General features: G+C 42.1%; 1 protein-coding gene across 4 annotated transcripts in view; it reads left to right on the top strand.

The window, feature by feature from the left end:
- LOC137128091 (glutamate receptor ionotropic, kainate 5-like) overlaps positions 1–20,261 on the top strand; it is a 161,444-nt gene that overhangs the window by 112,380 nt on the left and 28,803 nt on the right. For 2 of the 4 annotated variants that reach the window (XM_067505916.1, XM_067506079.1), the window contains exons 7-13: positions 482–660; positions 1,660–1,713; positions 6,811–6,972; positions 10,620–10,772; positions 13,971–14,075; positions 15,376–15,483; positions 15,572–15,775. In XM_067505916.1, coding sequence (XP_067362017.1) covers positions 482–660; positions 1,660–1,713; positions 6,811–6,972; positions 10,620–10,772; positions 13,971–14,075; positions 15,376–15,483; positions 15,572–15,775 — 965 coding nt within the window. Of the gene's footprint in view, positions 1–481; positions 661–1,659; positions 1,714–6,810; positions 7,015–10,619; positions 10,773–13,970; positions 14,076–15,375; positions 15,484–15,571; positions 15,776–20,261 lie in introns of all 4 variants that reach the window. The other 2 variants (XM_067505824.1, XM_067505999.1) reach the window with 1 other exon arrangement.

The raw sequence follows: 20,261 nt of genomic DNA, 5'->3' as shown, positions 1-20,261 counted from the left end.
CCTGAATGTTAAAACCCAGATGATGCAAGCAGAGCAGCCTTTTCTAAAAGGTCCTCAGGAAAAATGTTTACAATGAAACTATTTGTCCTTCCTCTAAACTCATTTTTATATCAATACTTCGACCTTATTGAACCACATTTCTGATGGACATTGGCTGTGGTTAAACGTAAACAGTACATGTACTTGAACTTGGTCTTCAATGGCCACAAACTTAATCCATTAAATAATCCTAATGCATGTGAATAGTTTCTACACAAAGGTTTTTGTTAAACTCTTAGAAATACGGACAACAATGGAAATTTCCATCCATTTCTGGAACCTTTTTCCAAGTCAAAGCAGATTTAAACAACCTGGACACAGCAGCAAGCATCATTTATGAACGACACCGCACACGTTTAAACTGAGCTTTTGTGCTTTTGTCCAACAGCTGACATATTTATTAAAGGTGTGTGTTGTTCGCGCTTCCTTTCCTGCCCTTTAGGTCTTTTGCGACTGGAGGAGCTGGTCCGTCGCTTCCTCATCTCAAGGGAGACGCTGTCAGTGCGGATGCTGGATGACAGTCTGGATCCCACCCCGCTGCTGAAGGAGATCCGGGATGACAAAGTGGCCACCATCATCATCGACGCCAACGCCTCCATCTCATACCACATCCTCAGGAAGGTCAGGGCCATCGGAGATTTTATTATTTATTGTTTAACTGAGGGAACTTCCCTCAGTATCTGTATTGATACTGCAGCACGGCTCAAACCAAAGCAAACCTGAAAGTTGTTGTTGTGTTGAAGCTACATTTATTTTATGGTTGTTGTTACATGAAGTTTCAATATATGTCCCTCATAAAGCACGTCCACCTATTAACACAAGCAGCAGTGAAAGAAGTTCTGAGTCCGTCAGACTCCACAGGATCGTGTATAACACCCACAGGTGAAGATGCACTGAGTCTGCTTTGTGATCGGTTCATGAACAACTCTGATCAACGCTGAAGCCCAAAGCTCGTCCCCGTGTGTGTTAGCGCTGGTTTGTCACACTTTCCTGGGCTTAAGCTTGTCAGGGCCTGGTTACCGCATGTGTAAAGGCTGAGCAGGCAGGAGAGGTTGTGGCTGTGTCCTGTGTGATGAAGCCAGAGCCATTCACCATGATGCAAACAGTAACTAAAGAAGGAAAACCACCCACCCTTCGTGTGGGGGTTGCAGCCTCAGTGCAGACCCTGCTTTCAGCTGGAGCTGAGTCTGGGACGTGCAGGTGAAAAGATGTGTGAGGTTGAGACTCAGCCAGTTCTGAATGAAAAGCTTAAATGCTGGGTAACACATGACCATATAACCCCCTGATGAGTATAATTTAGACGTCCACAGACTTTTCACCTGCACATCAGCCAATTAGAGCAAACTCCTCCAGCCATTATTCTCCTGCTCATAATTACCACACTAAACTTCTCTGAACAGCTTTTCATCTGCTGACAGATCCTGTAGTCGTATTCAGAGACACGTAAGCGCTGTTTCATGTTATTAAAGACAGGAACAGCTCAGGCGCACATGGTCAGTGTGGAACATAATTGTCTCCAATTTGGGACAGTGCAGCTCCGTCCTCTAATAGTGTGTGACTCATGTTTCTGCTCTCGCAGCGCTGACACTGGCTCTTTCTTCTTCTTCTGTTGACCTGCAGGCGAACGAGCTGGGCATGATGTCAGCCTTCTATAAGTACATTCTCACCACCATGGTAAGAGCTCTGTGCCTCGTCTTTACTTCCATCAGGAGACACTCAGCTGGACTCGACAATCCCTCCACTCACACACTCCACTTCCATTAAAATTCACTTCTTTTGTTCTGCATCCATTCATCCTCAGATGACGATCCTTGTCTTTTGTACTTTTTTGTACAAAAGCAGTCGCTGGATTTCTTTCCGCCCATTTCTCGTTCCCTTTCCTCCCTCTTGTCTCCCGATTCCATTTCTTTCTTTTTTTTTTATTTCCATTGCTTCACTTAGTTCTCTTGTACTTTTCTGTTGGCTGTTCTTTCCTTCCCCCCCTCCTGTGGCCTTTCCTTTATATCAGTCTGATATCCTATGTTTTAACCTATTCATTAACCCCTTTCCTTTTTTCTCTCCTTTCAGATGGTTCCATTTCATTTCAATTTCTTCCCCCATACTGTCCTCTCCCTTTCTTTTTTTTATCTCTTCCCGTTCCCAATCCTCCTTCTGAGTTTCATGTTTCTCTACTGTCTTCTTCTCATTTTCATTTCTGCTTCCTTTTGTTTTCTATCTTCTTTAGTTTTTTTTCTCCTTTATTTCCTTTGGTTCGTTCTGTTTCCTTTGTCTCCACCTGTTCATTATTCTTAGAAATGCTGTCCCCTTATTATGTTTCGGTGCTGGCAGCAGCTGTAGCCTGAGGCAGTGTATTTTCAGGTGATCCATCCTTCCATACCCCCGACTCTTTCTAATAAATAACATCTTCAGGGGATTTCCAGAATGAACTGGAGGGATTTAGGAGGTTCAATGTCAAAAGTCAAGCTCGTGTCTGACCGATGTGCGCCTCATTCTCATCAGCATAATATCGCAGAAACACCTGGAGGGAATTTCATTACATCAGGCACAAACAGCCTCTTGTCATTTCTGTCTAGTGCACTGCTTAGTCTGGAAAGACGTGCATGTGAACTACAATTTGAGCGGTAGGCTGAGGCATCCAGCTGTGAGGCTGTATTTGTAGTTTTCTCTGTGCTTCTCTTTGCATGTGTCCCCCCCACCTCCCTTTTCCTTTCAGTGCAATCACCTCCACTTGTTAGTAGACAAATCTTTGTTTTTTTCATAAGGCTGTTTCCAGGTCCCATCCCAAAACTATCCAGGTATCACTGTCTCACCCGGTCTTCCCCCTTCCTCTGTTCCCTCCCCTCACCCCCAGCCTTCATATATCTCCTCTTTACCCCCAGTCTCTCTCCTCATTAAAGATGCATGCTGATCCTGCTGCCGTTTGTCATCATTATAATTTCAGTGTCCGGTGTCGTGCCCTTGTGCGAAGCGACTTGGTGGATAATAACTCGTCTCTATCCCTGCCTCGTCTCTAAACACAGTCATGTCACAGATTTTAAAAGAGCTGTTCACAAGGGCACTTCACACCATGTTCACAAACCCAAGGACGAAAACGCCATCCTCCCCCCTGCAGCAGAACTCTGGATAGGACCAAAAGTAATATTATTCCCCCACTTCCCACACTCGCACACCTGCAGCGCTGGCTTTGACTTGCCTTTAACTTTGTATTAAACACGGTCTGCTGACAGACAAGTTTCACAAGACAGACGCTGTGTGTCTTCACCTCTGCTGTTTGGCTACAAGATGTCTGAAAGCTGCCAGAGTCAGGTCCTTCATTTCTATAAAATAAGAAGAATCCCTCAAGCCAATCAGCCTTGGCTGGAAGTAAATAAAATATCAGAATAAACGTAGCTTCTGCTGCAATAATATACTTTTTTTCTTACAATCAGTCACAGTAAATTTTATTTTCACGTAACTTTTATAAAGGTGGGTGTAATGTTGCAAATGACTGATAATGAGACAACTGTGAACAGGAAAAAATAATAATCTGAGAGTAACATTTTTTTTATGTAAAAGATTTAACAAAATAAATGGGCTAAAATAGAATGGAAACAAATTAAAATAGAGATTATCATGTGTAAAATGGAAAAAGAATCAATTTAAACCAAGACAAAAAAAAACTTCAGTCAGGAGACCATTACAATTCCCTAGTCTCTGCTGGATATCGAGTTGATGGGCCACACATGAACATGCTTTTATGGTGATCAAATATAGTTGAGACTTCGTTTTGTGATCTGTTTCTCTCTGTGAAGCCTTGAACCTACTAAGCTAAAACACCCATTTTACTTGGTGGAGCTGTAAAACACCCAGTTTAAAAAGAGCATCAATTTGTCATTACGAGACATAAAACTGTGTCATCAGCAAAGAACCGACTCCTCTGATCACAGCCCTGAGGTTATCATTTATAGGTGACGTCTCTGTAAATAGAAAAGCTGTAGTTTTAACACTAATCCTTGGAAAGTGCTACAAGTTCTTTTAAGGCTTTTGGCAAATTTATCATTACTAGTTATTAGGAACACTGTGCCAGAAAGGAAAACTAGTTCACAACAGCCGTAGAAAGTTCAGTGGGATTCCTCACTCTGTTTAAAATAACTTGGATTAAGAGTCAGGCCTCTGCCAACACAAGGTTGGGCGATGTTTAGTTTCAGAATCACTGCTTCATTATTACAATTTGAGGCTTTATTAAAGGCTTAGAAATCCTCCGAGTGGGCGTTGATTGACTGATGTGATTGGCAGTTGGCTGCCTGCTTCTCTCTCCAACTCCTGGACTCACACTGAGTTGAATTTTCAGCTCCTCTGTTTCTGTAATAAGCACATTTTTTCCACAGATGAAGTTAAGCTGTGGCTCCGGTTTGGGGCTTACACTAATATTCCTTTTGAAGATGCTGTCATGTGATTATTTGACATAGGCCAAACTGTGATGACCCAGTGACAGGGATCAGAGCATCTCCCAAACAGCAGGTCCTGTGGGGAGTTCCTGGTATCCAGTGCTTACTATCTACCAAAGCTGGTGCAATGAAGGACAAGGGGTGGAATTTAAGTCTCAGTGTTTGCTGTCCAACATAAATCTAAACTGCTACATCTTTTGTGCACTGAACTGACCTTGTAATGCCCTGATCTGCTACTGAAAACCTGGTTCTTTCCACATGTCGTGTGCTGCAGTCACAGCATCACCGGTGTCCTTGTGGGACGCTGTCGCAGTGTTTCCTCCCTCAGCAGAGCTGGCTCGGCCGCCCTGGCTCCTCCAGCCAGCACCTCTTCCTCACGGCTGGCAGGCCCACGGTCTGACAGTGGACTTGGCTGGAGCTAAAATTGATTTTGTAACTGGCAACAACAACAACACAAGCCGCAGCTTCCCGACAGACTGAGACGTGGTTAAGTAAATAAGTGTCTGTGGGATTTGTAAAAAGAAATTAACCTCAAATACAGGTCAGCAGTTGGCTACAAAAGCTTCCACAGTTTGAATATTGTCAGGATGTTTAACTAAACTAAAAGTGATGGGAAAACAGACAGTTTCTGCAGACTGGATAGATTACGTTCCAGATTATTTTTACCCTAAAGGAGATGGTGCCAAATAATAATGCCATCCATCCAAAACTGTGGTCCAGACTCATAAGTCCTGGCCAAAAATCTTTGTAAACTTTTTAAAATTCATCTGAAATGTAACAATAAAAAGACAATAACATGAAAACATTTGCAAAAGAATAGAAATGTGAACAGAGAAGCTGGGGATCAAACCGTGAACTTCAGGATTGTTCGCCGCCATATAACAATTAATCCTTCTATCTCCCCTTATTCACACCCCCAACCACTTCAACACCTATCACATAAAACCTACCTACAGCGCAGAGCTGATGGCTCTATAATGGTCCTGACTTTTTATCTAAGTCACCTGTACGACGGGCAAACACTGAACTGTACGGCCAATCATGAAAGTGCTTTGGTCGTAACGTAGTTAGCTCTGGTTAGTGCCAGTCCGACCTAGCAGGGGCCGACAGACAGCAGAGACAATTGTTAAGTGTGCTGTGTAAAGCTTCTAGTCTTTTGTCTCAGTCTCATTCTCACAAAAACTTTTTAAAACATGTTTAATATTTAAGACCGTGCGACAGCTGTGGCAAAACTACACTAACTACAGCTTTTCCCTGAACTTAGTGCCTCTGTAGAGCCTATAGTGCACGTTTTTCTCATCCTCATATCCATGATTGTGATGCTTTTTTTTCGTTGTATGTTCTGTTTCTGCACAAATTGTTCCATTAAATAGTCAGAATGTGCCTGGTTGCCGCCAGCCATGTTCTCTCTCCAGAGCATCCAGTTAAATGTGTTGCCTCCAGTTTACTCAGTCGTCATGTGCGTGAGAGGCTAGAAATCTGTGTCAGTTTGTGTTTCAACAGTCAAGTCTTTGAAAGTCTTTGCTGGTCTTCAGGTGTCCCCTCAGCTTTAGGTCACATTAATAATATGAAACATTCTTGCGTTATTACCAAATACCTGCATAACTAAAAGCATTCGGATCAGACTCTGCTCTACTGTTTGTGCTAATTAGCAAATGGCTGCCTTCTTTAATGCTAAGATGCTGAGATGCCGATCAGGGCAGAGCCTTTATCTTGAAGGTAGAGTGCTGGTAAATAGAACCTTGGATAAAAAATACTAGCACTAGCACAAATTCAACTGAAGTACAAGGTAAAATCTGCAGTTCAAGTATCTGATTGGTGAATCATCTTTTGAATGTGTCTGTGAAGCTTGTAGCATTTGCTTAAACAGAAAACCTTCCCAGCTAAAGCCAAATGTTTCATCATCAGCATTTGCAGAGTAAACAGGAATCCTCCGAGGGCAGAACAACCAGTTTGATTCTGGTTTGTTTCAGCAGCACAGCTCAGCGTGACGCCAACTTACCTTCAAGTACTATTTGAAGTTCTTTGAAATTCCCCAGCATTTGATGTCCATTTTTTCTACCTTTTTTTTTCTGCCCTACCTTGCTCTGAATTTAAAAACTGAACTTGATGCTGTTCAGCCTGCAAAACAAAACCCCAATCATGCTCTTTGTTTTTTTTTTCCGTCCTCCTCCTCCCTCCGCGTTTCTTTCATCCTTCATTTGGTGGAATGTTTTCATCCTGCTGCCATCTCAAACGGCTGTAAACACACAGTACATCACACAGGAAAGATGTAACTTCCTTTGCCTCGTCCTCGCTTCATCTTCCATTTGCTCTGTCTGTCTCTGTGTCTTTTTGTCGCCAGGACTTCCCTCTGCTCCGGCTGGACGGCGTGGTGGACGATCAGTCTAACATTGTGGGCTTCTCCATGCTGAATACCAGCCACCCTTTCTACCTGGAGTTCATCAGGAGTCTCAACCTGTCCTGGAGGGAAGGTTGTGATATCAGCCCGTACCCTGGACCAGCGGTGAGGAAAGCATTTCCCTACACGCTGAGAGACAGAATAAAAGTAAAAGTTCTATTTACCTACATCTTAAATATTTAGTTTGTTATATAAAGGTTAAACAGTGTTAATGTTCATAATTTAAGCTCATTACAGCCTGAACCGAAGCTTAAACGTCTAAAATACTAATCACAAACTTCATTGTTGACTCATTTTGGCTGTGTCTAAAATCAGTGGCTGCATCCAAAGACTGTTCACTATGCAGACTGTGTCTTCAGTGGCTGAATTGAAATGAGACATTCTGGTCTATGGACGATATTCTGTTTGTGTGACCAGCTGTTCCAAGGTGGATGTGGGCAGTTGATCTAGTGGCTAATGTTTTTTTAAAGAAGCTGTAACTTAGGTTTAAAGGGCCCTTTGTTTTTTGTTATTTTTTAATGATGTCACCATATTCACTTTTTGTCAGTGGTGCACAAAGAATCTGTTGGGCCACAAGGGATCCTGCTGCAGCCTTTGTTGCCTGGGTAAAGATGGCCGACTTTTACGGCCACATTTGAAGGAGTGTTTGAATTGGTCTTTGGATGCTCGAATGCAGCTTTCGAAGGAACCGTTCCCCAGTGAACACGGTTCTCATTAGAACCTCCCTCGCTGTCATTGCTGCTCAGACGCATTAGCACAGCTATGAATCAGGAGCTGGATGGGTGAAATCCTGTTGACTGGATTCATCGTGAGAGGAGGAGCTGAACATGTTATAACAGTGCTACGTCTTTGACAGTTGACATTAATCCTACAAGTCCTTCTTTGATCCAAACACAAAAGATGGTTGAATGATGTCACTCTTTACACAGCCCGGTAAACTCTTTGCCCGTGTGTTTGCACAGTTTGACTAAGTTGTTTTGTGGTTTGCTCTTTTCTACTTTACAGTTGATTGGAGTTGGAATTTAGCCCACGACACTGATGACAAAGAAATAGCATCATTAAATGTATTAATGGCACAGTAACAGGACAAACAGATAAAATCAAATTGGCAGATTGAAGCAAATATTGTACTTAGCAGGAGCCAGAGTGTGTGATTCTGCAGCTCAGTGAATGGAGGAGACCGTGCGATAAAACTGCAATTAGTTCATTTATCCACTCATCCATCCTCCCACTTAGATTTATAAAGTCAATGTATATTAGAAGAAATATGTTTAAGAGATGTTAGACTGGGCTCAATAGAGGCTCGGGATCATCTCCTTGCTTCAATCTTTAACTATCTCTGTGTCTCCCTCCTCCATAATGAACAGAGCCGTCAGGACAAATCAATCTCTTGAGGTTTTGTTTGTCTCATTTGCAACTCTCATCTCCACAGAGTAATAACACCTGAGCAGATGGCTTTTAAATTTCCATTTGCCGTTAAAAGCTGCATGATTTTTATCCAGTATAATAAAACGGATAATCTCGATGATTGTGGCCATTATTTGATAATCAAATATTCCATTTGTAACCGTCTCTGACTGGACAAAGATTTTACTCGTTAAGTCCTTCAGCTTCTGGCTTGTTTTATTGTTTTTATCAAATTCATTTGATATATCAAACTAGGCTTAGGCAGGTTTAAGTATCCCACCTATTCACCAGCCATTCTTCATTTAATAAAGGACAAGTTCTGTCATTCTCTAAATTCGTTGTTTTCTCCACAACTCGGTGGCCCTGAGGTTCAAAATGCTGTAAGTCGAGAAAAAAACACGCAAATAGACGAAAACAACTGAACCAATTTGACAACACATGAGCAGCACTAAGAAACGTGCTGCGAAAAAACAGCAACTGCAAATAATTTTACCAAATCTAAATGTCTGTCACTTTTATAGTGTCTCCTGGAACCGTTGTAGACAACTGTCATAGCAATGTTTCATGGTTAACTCTTGATTAGGTTGACAATGCTGTTCCTGACTTTCATAATTAAGGTTTACTGTAATTCACAACGTTTTCAAATTATTTTCCTGCTAAACTAAACTAGTTTATGCACAAACTGAATTTTAGATTTAGCCAAAAAGAAGAAATGGTCCTTTTTATCTTAAAGAAGCACTTCAACAACACAAAAACAACAGAAGAAGTCAACAGAGCTGCACAGAGCTGTCAGTCATAAAATAAAATAAAAAAAACACTTTTTAAATGCTCCTGGTTGAAATTTATATAGTTTTGCTAGAAAAGCTGTCAGGTTGCTGCCCCAACAGTCAAACAGTGAACCACACAAAATATTAGAAAAATCGATTATTTTCTATTAGATTTCTTTATATTTTTGCAAGGCCCCAAAATGCCTCGTTTCGAAATCGTTAAAAACTTTTGGCTTTGAACAATATTTGTAGCAACTTCATGGTTTCTGGTTGATGGTGCAAAGGCCACATGCACAAGCTCTGGCACCTTTCAATTTAAATTTATATTTGAACTTCAAAAAAAAAAAGACGTCCCCTGCAGCACAATGATTTGTTGTTAAAATGTAGATGTTACTTTTTGCTGCGGCTTATTGTGAAATAGGAGCCATATGGGCCGAATTCCCTGTGAGTTTTACTGTGTAGTAATTTGTCCATTTTCCTTTGTCATTATTTTCTCTGGCCTCAACAAAAAAATCAGTGGGAAATCAATGTAGTACTGTGCTACACTACATTCCTGAACAGAAAGGACGTACACATTTTGTTAGCTTCCTGTGGAGTCATTTTTCACTCTTGCCATCTCTATCTTTCTCTCTTCAAACTGTAATTAGTTATCTTCATCCAGCCCTGAAACTATCGACTGGGAGACGACTCCAATCACACTCAGTCAAACATCCATACATCCATCTTTTTTATCAGCTGTCGGCAGCCCACGCAGCTCTGCCTCCATACAGTTTTGTCTGATTCCCTCTGAGTGTCGGTTTGATTGACAACTGACCAAACAGACCAGAACGTCAGACTGTGATAGGATCGCTGAGCCGTATGAGCCGCATGCTGAACGCCGCCGATTGCAGGAGCGATTCAGTTTGTCCTTCCGGTGTTATCACCAGCCCCCCACCAACGTTTATACCTGTAAGAGCACCATCCTGTTGTCTGTGTAGGATTCACGGTCTGCATGGATTTTATACAATCAAAAGACAGATTGTCACCTCGTCTGCAGCTATGTGGAGACTTTTAAGCCTGTTTTTGCTCCTGGTTTTTCACCAGGTTCCTTCATGAGTGTTTCCGGACAAATAAGCTCTAAAAATAAACACAACATAACAGTCAACTCCACTCGGGAGATAATGTTGCTCCAAGTGTTCTGGGTGAGGACGTATTCAGCTGGTTGCTCAAACATTAGCCATCAGTCTGCTTGTCTTGCTGTTTTACTGCCCTCTAGTGGTCACAAAACAACGTATGCAGCTTTAAAGAGGGACCTTGGCTGATTTGTGGATTTTTTCCCTCATCTGCAAATAACGGGAAATTCAGAAAGAGGAAGAATTTTCATTACCCACTCTTGTGCACAATGAATGTGATTAATTTAATCCCCTTCAAATTAAAGTGAAACAAGAGAAGTCTGAGTAACTTCTTACTTAAAAAACAGTTTTGTGTCTACTGTTGTTAATGTGAGACAGCTGGTTCTTCAATATGGCCAAACTCTCAGTGGAAGATGGGTTAAAGAAATAAATACAGCTTCTTATCTGATTTGTTTTTGTGCTGCAGCTGTCATCGGCCCTAATGTTTGATGCTGTGCACGTGGTGGTGAGCGCCGTGCAGGAGCTGAACCGTAGTCAAGAGATCGGAGTGAAGCCGCTCAGCTGCACCTCGCCGCTCATCTGGCAGCATGGAACCAGCCTCATGAACTACCTACGCATGGTGAACACACACACACACACAGACACACGCACACACACACACACACACACACACACACACACACACACACACACACACACACACACACACACAGACAAAAACACTCATCACCTTTTTTCTTCCCTGTCCTCTCTGTGGATGGAGCCCCAGTTTGCCCCTGTGGCAGATATTCCTCATAGGCCTTCATCTTAAAATAGACAGGGAACAGTGTAAATCTCTGGACAGTGGTGATGTGCATCACAGTATTTTTCAGCAATAAACCGTGTAAAGAACATGCAACTTTCAAACTATATCCAGTTATTACACAGTTACTAATCCCAGAATTTTGACATTGTCAGTGGGTTAATATCAGTTTGGTCTCACTTATAATTCACGTCTTTGAATCTTTGGCTCATACAAAATCAGGACAAGTGGCTTTTCACACAGGTAGAAAGCAGCAGGAGATTATCCATGTCACACACTTTCTTGTGTACTGTGAATACTCCGTTTGGAGAAGAAGGTGAGAAGGTGCATCCTTAGAGGCAGGACATGATGCAGAAAGTTGGCCGTGGAAATTGCAGCATTTAGTGTCATGGATGTATTGAATGAGTTACAAATGGTGCTTTGAAACTGCTCATAATACATCTCAGACTACAAACCTCCCTCAGTTTATAATCTGCATCTGGCTTAATATTTGTTTAAATTGTTTCCCCGAACACAGAAAAGTAACTTTATTTTGTGAAGTCGTCACAATGTAAATCACTTGATGGAACGTGAGTGCACAGACAAGCTGGCACACAAACACTAGTAGAACCACAATGTAGAACCAAACCCAAAAAACCTTTTGGGCCTAGATGCCAAGTGAGCAACTTTCAGCCTGTGCACCATGTTTGATGTCTCCTCCACATACATGTGCTTCCTTTTGTGCCAGTCGCATGATGGAATCCTCAACAGCCACAGCCCATTCACTTGCTGCTCAATCTCCACATATTATCCTGCTCTGTTCACACATGGGCTCAATCAGACACTAAGGTAAAAAATCAGGGTAAAGTCAAACATTTGCATTTTGACATGCAGCAGCTCCAGGTCCTGTCTGGGCGGACACTGACTCTGTCCTCACAGTAAGACGAGTCACATAGATACTGTATCTCTGCATGGCGAGTACAGAAATGGAGACATGCATTTTAAAGACATGTTTGGACGAGCTCACAAACAATCAAAGCTTTGCTCCATCAAAACAAAAAGAACAACAAAACTCCACTCAGACAATAGTCATCATTCATGATGATGACACTAAACACAGAGCTCTGAAGGGAGGGGGTTCATGTGGACGAATAGTTTTCACATCCCAGCATCTTCCTGTGGCAGCACTCAACCTAAACTCAACAGATGGCTGAGAATGATCGGACACCATGAGCATGAGGAATTTGTTTTCTAATTTAGCTGTTTGTCCTTTTGGAAAGAAATGATGCGCGTTACATTTTAAAGGTGGCTCTTTAACACGCTGAGCTGGAGTTGTTGTTGAGAGTGAGAGAGAGAGACAGAGAGAGAGACAGAGAGAGAGAGACAGAGAGAGAGACAGAGAGAGAGACAGAGAGAGACAGAGAGACAGAGAGAGGCAGGATCTCTCTCTTCATTTCTTCCTGGAGCTTGTATCGTCTCCTTTCTGCCGCCATCATTTCTCTTTCATTTCCTTTGTCATTTAATTTATTTCTGGCCTGTTTTGTCTGTTTTTGTCTGTCTGCCACTTCTTGTTTTTTGCCGTCCATTGAGGACGCCCCCCTCCCCCTCCTCATATTGTTTTTTGCTGCTCTCAGTGCATCACTTCATTATCTCTCTACTGTTCCTGGCAGCATCCAGAGACCTCTCTCACTCTCCCTTCCTCTCTTTGTGTCCCTCTTGCCACAGAGTTTCTGAGATGTAATTCATCTTGAGTCGGACACACACACACATACGTACACAAACACACACACAGAGACACACACACACTTTAGGTACACTCAATAACACATTACTCACATGAACTCAGGCACAAAATGCATGCTTGACTGCACATGTATCACAAAAATCTTGCCCTCATTCCCCCCCCCCCCCCCCCCCCACACACACACACAAACACACACACACACACACAGCACCTGCAGCTCTGTCACTGATCTGATCAACTGTCAGTTTTTCCTCTTTTCCTTCTTCTAATGTCCTGTTCATATTTTCCTCTCCTTCCTTTAGAAATCAACTAATGTCTCTTTCTCTTTGTGCCACATTAAACTGCAGTTCCCAGTTTCTGGTTTAGCTGCTCCAAACATTTACTGTCTGCCACAGTAGGTCAGACACGCTGATACTGTACCTCTGCTTGTTTTCGTGGTCGAACCATAAAGTGGCACAGCAAAGTTTGTTCAAGCGTCCTCAGAGTCTTTGACAGCAGCTGGGTGATACTGGTGTGTGTATTTAGAGTAGAAGTCAGAAATTTTACATGGAAATGTTGTTATAGTGGTAACTGGTTGATGTACTGGTCCCAGCTCGTGAGGATATAAGGGCTACTTGTGTACTACTATGGCTGGTGTGCTAAGGGCCAATAGATAATGGTAGTCAGCTGCAGCATGTCTCTGAGCTGGTGAATAGTTCTGTCATGAAGTTGACACGGTGACATGACAATATTCAAGAAAACGTTGCTGTTCTCTTGCAGGGCAACATGGGGAAGTTGGGATTTAAAGGTGTGAGTTTACCAATGTTTGGCCACACTGAACTGTCTGCATCACGTTCATCTCTGATGAACCAAGCAACAAGACACTGGCCAGTTTAGTAAAAGGCTGCACCAATCCACTGTAGAACACTTTTATCCATTTCTTTTCATTCTTTTAGGAATTTTAGGAGGAATAAATTGTTAGATAGTAGCAAACACAGTAAATATTAAACTGACAGACTACTACTATCATCTTTAACACTGCTTTTTGTAAAGATGGACGACACCGGCCCTTTATTCTTCTAGTTGTTGCAATTTAGATTCTAGATGATGTTAAAATTTCCATTGTAGAAAATTTGAATGGAGAAATCAAAAAAAACATACGAACATCACATAAACTATTTTAAGTTTGCTTGAATCCAAGTGACAGTGAACACAGAAATCAGCTCTTTGGCTTTTCCTGCCGATTAGGAATCACCTCTGATTCTGTCAGCCTTCAACAGTAACCTTTGGTCTCTCTCTGTTCGTCCCTTCAGGTGGAGTATGATGGTCTGACCGGTCACATTGAATTCAACAGCAAAGGCCAGAGGACCAACTACACTCTGAAGATCCTGGAAAAGCACACCAATGGCCACAAAGAGGTCAGTGGTGACATGGGGGGCGTGAGGGGCAGATCCTGCGAATGAGGCAAAATTAAAGAAAACTTGGGATATTGTTGGCTGTTGACTCTTTACGACCCCAGACTGGATACCGATGGACGTGTGTGTGTTTCCAGCCTGTCCTCACACTGGAAAAGGTGCCAAAGGTAGCAGTTCTCTCATTGGTCCATCAGTAAAATCTATACAAACAGACTCGTGGGCTGAGTGTTTATGACCTGAGAGGAACATGAAGAGGTCAGAGATTAACTAAGTCACCGCAGGATCAAACACGCTCTCGGGACCTCGGGCACTCTAACGAATGAATGGAGGGCAGTCAGAGTGGAGGGGGTCTCCTTGATTTATGTGGTGACTAATGCAAATAACTGCCCTGAAGTAACTAGCGTAGAGTTTGAATGCTGGTTGCCTGGAAACGCCTCAAAGCCGAGAATCATCACAATACATTTCTTTTAAGTGAAAGGTTGTAAAACAGATGGTGGTAACCTAATGTCCCACCAGCTGATAAAGACACAACAAGAGGTCAGGTGAGTTCATGAGGTCACGGGATGTGATGGAGTTGGTGATTGTTGACATGCTGCTTTCTGTATTTATGAGCTGATGAAACCTGCTGGAGGAGCCGAGAGATGCAAGTTCCTCCCCCACTGATTTCAGCATTGATTCTGCAGGGAGTCTATTCAACTTCCTCGGTCCCACTGTGTCTCAGTTTTTGTCTACTCGCCTGTAATAACAAACTGTTAGGATTTTTTTGTTTGTCTGTTTCCCTTTGTCCTCAATCTCTTACGTTCTCCCGTCTTTCAGTTGTAGTTTTTTTTTTTAATAGTGGAGACTGTGGAGTCCCTGGCACTAATTTACAGCACTGCTCAGCCAGTGACACTACATTCAAAGTTAGGGTCTGACCTCAGAAACACTAGATAACAAAGAACATCCTCATGGTTCAGGGTTTAGATCATTTTATGTCATTTTATGTCTAGTTGTCATTGACATTTACATAATATTTCACAGTTTCATCTCTCATTTGTAGGTTTATGTTTCAAAGTCCTTGACAACAGCCGTTTGACTAATTTAGCAGCTAATCCTTAATCCTTCTTAATTTTACAGCATCTTCAATCCATTAATTCATTTTTTATCTTCGCTAAATGGCTGTTTCCAGGGTGAAGATTTAACCCGTCTTTGGACGATGGTTCTGACTGGACACCTCAGTCTTTACAGCCTTATTCACTCCATGTCACTTCGGTGATATTTTTCTCTAACTTCTTTTATGTCTTTCTTCCTCCTGGATGAACAGATCGGTATTTGGTACTCCAACAACACGTTGGCCATGAACTCCACCTCTCTGGACCTCAACGCATCAGAGACGCTGGCTAACAAGACCCTCATCGTCACCACAATACTGGTAAATTAAAACTCTTCATACGTATACGTAACACAGCACGTCACCTTCTTTGAACCGTCCAGTGATGTTGTCACTTGCCTTCTGACAGGAAAACCCGTACGTGATGCGAAAGTCCAACTACCACGACTTCCATGGTAACGATCAGTATGAGGGTTTCTGTGTGGACATGCTGCGAGAGCTGGCAGACATCTTGAAGTTCTCCTTCAAGATCAAGCTGGTGGACGATGGGCTGTATGGAGCCCCGGAGCCCAATGGCAGCTGGACCGGCATGGTGGGAGAGCTCATCAACAGGGTTAGTGTTGGAGAGGAGTCTGTCACAGTGTGGACTGTCCACCTAACGTTAGGTTATGTCCTGTGTGCTTGGCTGGTTTGGCTGAAAAGTCAGAAACCCAAGTTTTACTGTTTGTTGAACTTAAAGTTTGCAGAAGAGCAGGAAGTGAAAAATGTTGATGTTCTGACAGACAAAATGCAAATCCTCACTTTCCAAAATATCCACGCTCACTTCAATTTTCCCACATTGACAGTTTCACAAATTGACTCTTGTGACTCTTAAAATAAATAAGACCATTTTCTAAAATGTCTTCATCAATCTTAAATGTGGTCAAGGTCCTGAAATGTCCCCATTTTCCTAATCTCCTTCTTTGACAAAAATGTCCTCATTTAACAAATAATGCCGCATTATCTGTATCTGTTGCAAAAACATATTAACTTTCTAAAATGTCCCTCACTTGTCCCAGTCTCTCTCAACACCTGCTCACTCTCTAAAACATCCTCACTGTCCTTAAATGTCCTATGTGTTCTAGCTTTTCAGTTTCTTCTCTTTTCTTTAAGACCTCTCTTTGAAAATATCTTGGGACTTTACAAAAACTAGCTCATTTTAAAATGTCCTCACTGCAAAGATGTCCCGTCTTTTCAAACATATTCTGCTTTTTAAATCTAGTGTCAACACAAGCCTGGGTTCTTAAACAGGCTTTTAAAGAAGTGAGGACTGGACAAATCGGTCCCACTTTGTAGTTCTTAAACTGGTGCCTCACAAAAATAGACACAGACTCACAGACACTTCTCCGTATCATCTTTACTTTCGCTTGCAGCCTGATCGCAGGCAGTTCTCTGCACAGCTTTAATTAGACTCAACTTGACTTAAAATGAGCCACTTTCCCAGAGAAAACAACTAAATTGGGCTTCAGCTGAGCCACTCGATACCTCCTCAGCATCTCTGTGTGTCACAGGGCCGAGCAGCTTTCCGCCGCTCCACCACTTGTGTAATCGGCTGACTCTTGTGTTGCAGTTAAGGCTGCCATCACTGTCAACGAGTCGCGGCCCGCGTCTCGCACCCACCCACCCTGTCTGCTGCCACAATAACTAACGCACAACTAAAGTCAGTGCAAGTCTGTCACTGAAGAGTTTTTGTCTCTCGGCTGCTTCCCGGTGTGAACTATTTGCGTGGTCACACTTAAGCTCGGCTGTGTTTACAGATTTATCAGATTAAGGATTAAAATGCTGCTAAACTTCATTTTCAGTCTACACCTGTGTTGACTGGAATTTTGGAAATCTAGGCCATGATGGATGGTGACATTTTGGAGAGAATATGAGACCACTGCACTGTCTTTTTTAAAATATCACTGACATCGGATCAGGAGACGCAAGATTGACAGTCTGGCTTCCTGTAAGTAGCTCAGGTTAACCTGAAGTTTGTTTGTAGTTCTGTAACACTCGTGATAATGAAGGACCACTTTAAAACACACAGTTTCTACAGTACATGAGCTATTTGGTTGAAGAAACAGGAGGCTAGGACCTACTTGACTTTCCAAACACAGTGTGTCCCTGTGGAGAACACATTGATACAAATCAATGATCCACCTCAGGAGCTGGCTTCCTTTAATTTAAGGTGCTTAACACCTTAATCCTTCCCTTTACTGTGTCACCTAAACTGAACTCTGGTGCATTTGCAGGTCACTCTGAGCGCTGGGATTCTGCCCCTTTGAAAAGCAGTTAAAGTTGTGTGTGTCCAACTCTCTTTCCTTCTTCCCTTTATGATTTTGTGTAGTGCCTTAAAAAGGGTGGACACGCTACTACTGAGGCGCAGGCTCCATCATTCTGCTTTTACCTGTTTGTCATTAGTCACAGGAAGGATGTCCAGGGTCACCTGTCAACTGAAGTAAAACTTTATTTCTAAAGCTCCTTGTGTACAGGTCCATGCCATTCAAAGTGCTTTACAGATCAGTACGTGTTGATAAAGTGTGTAAAAGTTAATAAAAAAGTTAATAAAATGTTGAAGTTAATAAAAATTTGGAACCAAGCACAAACAATAGAAAGAAAAAATGGTAAACAGTGAGTATTTCAAATTTAATGAATTCAAACAAAACAATGATAATAATAGAGTTCACAAGGCCAATAAAGCATAAAACACAGGAGCATGAGAGTGAGTCCAAAGGTTAATTATAACCATTGAAAAATGATAACACAGCAGCAAAAAAATTAAACTAGATTAAAATATTGTTAATGTTAACTAGCAAAATCACTGTCGTCACATAAAACACAGTTTTATTTCAGAGAGCACGTCGAGTTACAGGCACAGCGGAATTAAAAAGAACAAATTTTCAGCTTGATAAGTAGCTGACGTACATGAAAACAGACTGGAGCTGAGTGTTGTGTTCACCAGCAGGATTCATGTTTTTGCCAACATTGGTTTAATATTGTTTATTAGATAAGTGCAGCAGCAATATGACAATATGTATAGAGTTAAACTGACAGTGTGTAAAGCTGATTGAAAATTCAGTCCTGCAGTATAAATATTTATAAAAGATTATTATTATTTATTTACAATATATAGATATATTGAGTTTAAGAGACTGTTAGTGTCGTCAAATGTAGTTTGATGCTAAATCCTGCTTTTCTCTAAAGGAAATAAGTGTTTTTTTTATTTCCAGGACCTCGAAAGTATAGAAACACCAAAGTGGGAGCAGTGTTTTGTACATGATGCAGAAGCTGTGCTGCTGTTTGTCACTGGTGACACACACACACACACAGAGCAGATAATGGTGGTGATAATGGTGATGGCGGCTGATTGTTTGTGTGTGTGTGTGTGTGTGTGTGTGTGTGTGTCAGAAATGGGAAATGGGGAACACAAGCAGGACATTAGGAGGCTAATCAACTGTCTTTTTTTCTTACTAATTATACAGAGTTGTTTCAATTACACTGCGTGATCCCTCTGCACACACACACACACACACACACACACACACACACACTGGGCAGCAGGTATTCACACACTTTTATCTCTATCTGTTTATGTAAATGTGTTACAAATCACTTCCTCTCTTCATCTCTGTCTGTCCCTGTGTTGTGTCCCTACACTCTCGTCTCTGTAAACCTCTCTACTCACTGGAAATTTAAGCTTTTACACACACACACACACACACACACACACAAGGCTTTTCAGTCTATGAGACCCAGGAGTCTGATGAAAGTGGATGAAATTTGTTTAACAAGTGTCTACTCGTTAATCAATTAAGTGTTAATTAAGGAGCAGAGAGGTGTCTGGGGTCCAGATAAACGCTCCTCGCTGGATCCACGGCGTTTCCCTGTTGACTTTAACCTTAATGAGATTATCTTTCAACCCTAATTCCACTCTGCCCTGTTTACCCAGCAAGGTTAAAGCCACACTCCAATGGGAAACTTTTTCACATCTAGCTGCTGAAAAACAAGGGCCCTCGTTGGTTACATCAAAATAAGATGAAGTGTGTTCTGTATAATGATCTTCCAGTCACTGGGCCAAAGTGTGAACAGTATTATAAAAAAACGCAGATGTTCGGAGACCTTTGGAGGCAGAAGAAGGCTGATTTGGGATTTATCCTGGGTGTTCGTATCCTGACGTTTTCCGTGACAAGAATCTAGAATCTGACTCCACCTGTGGCAAAGCAAATCGCTTGGACGCAGTTTAGAAAAACACACATCTGCGCATGCAGGGTCCCACATGCATTTCTATGAGGAGACCCAGCCTCTAAATCTAGTCCTGGGCTGTATATCTGCCCCTCATCAAGTCCCCAAAGCTCCAGGAACTGCTAGGGTGAGTGCTGCTGTGCATCATTCACTGATTGTTCAGCCCCCAGCATTTTGCACTTAGAGCAGCCGAGTGAGGGGGTCGATGTGTTTTGCTTGCTACAAAAAGCCGACATTGTCCCAAAAATTACTGTTGCAATCATGACATATCATAAGATAATGGGCCCTGATCACAGACTGGAGAATTTTCTGAATGTTTGTGTCTGTTGTTAGTGGCTTAGTCGCTGTTATTCTTAGACTTTTGTTTGAGTTTCTTGCTTCCTTTTTAGGTTCCTACTAATTTCTCAGTTATCTTTACATATTTTTGGTGCATTTCTTTGAGGTTATTTTTTAGTTATTTTATTTTATTACAACAGTAACACCAGAGGCTCTTGCCCATGGCCCATCTGATCCCCCCACAGACAACAGGGAGTTTGGGGCTGATTGTGTTTCACTGTCCCAGTGAAGAAGTTAAGCACATTGCACTGAGACTGTTACTTCACCAAAGCTCCATTTGTGATGCATATATACTGTTTGTAGCAAATAAGTCCCTGCAGACCTGCACAAGAAGCTTTTCTAAACCTTATGTTTGATAAAATCTTCAAAGCAACAGCTGTGTGCAGGGATCACTGCTACAGATACAAACCTGCCGGAAACAGTGGATTCGTAGGTTTTTGTCAACGTGTTCTCGTCCCACAGCGTCAGATAGTGACGCTTCCCAAAGTGTCAGATTGGGC

This window comes from Channa argus, chromosome 1 (genome assembly GCF_033026475.1).
Source record: "Channa argus isolate prfri chromosome 1, Channa argus male v1.0, whole genome shotgun sequence".
Lineage (NCBI taxonomy): Eukaryota > Metazoa > Chordata > Actinopteri > Anabantiformes > Channidae > Channa > Channa argus.
This window is presented reverse-complemented; position numbering and strand designations above follow the sequence as displayed.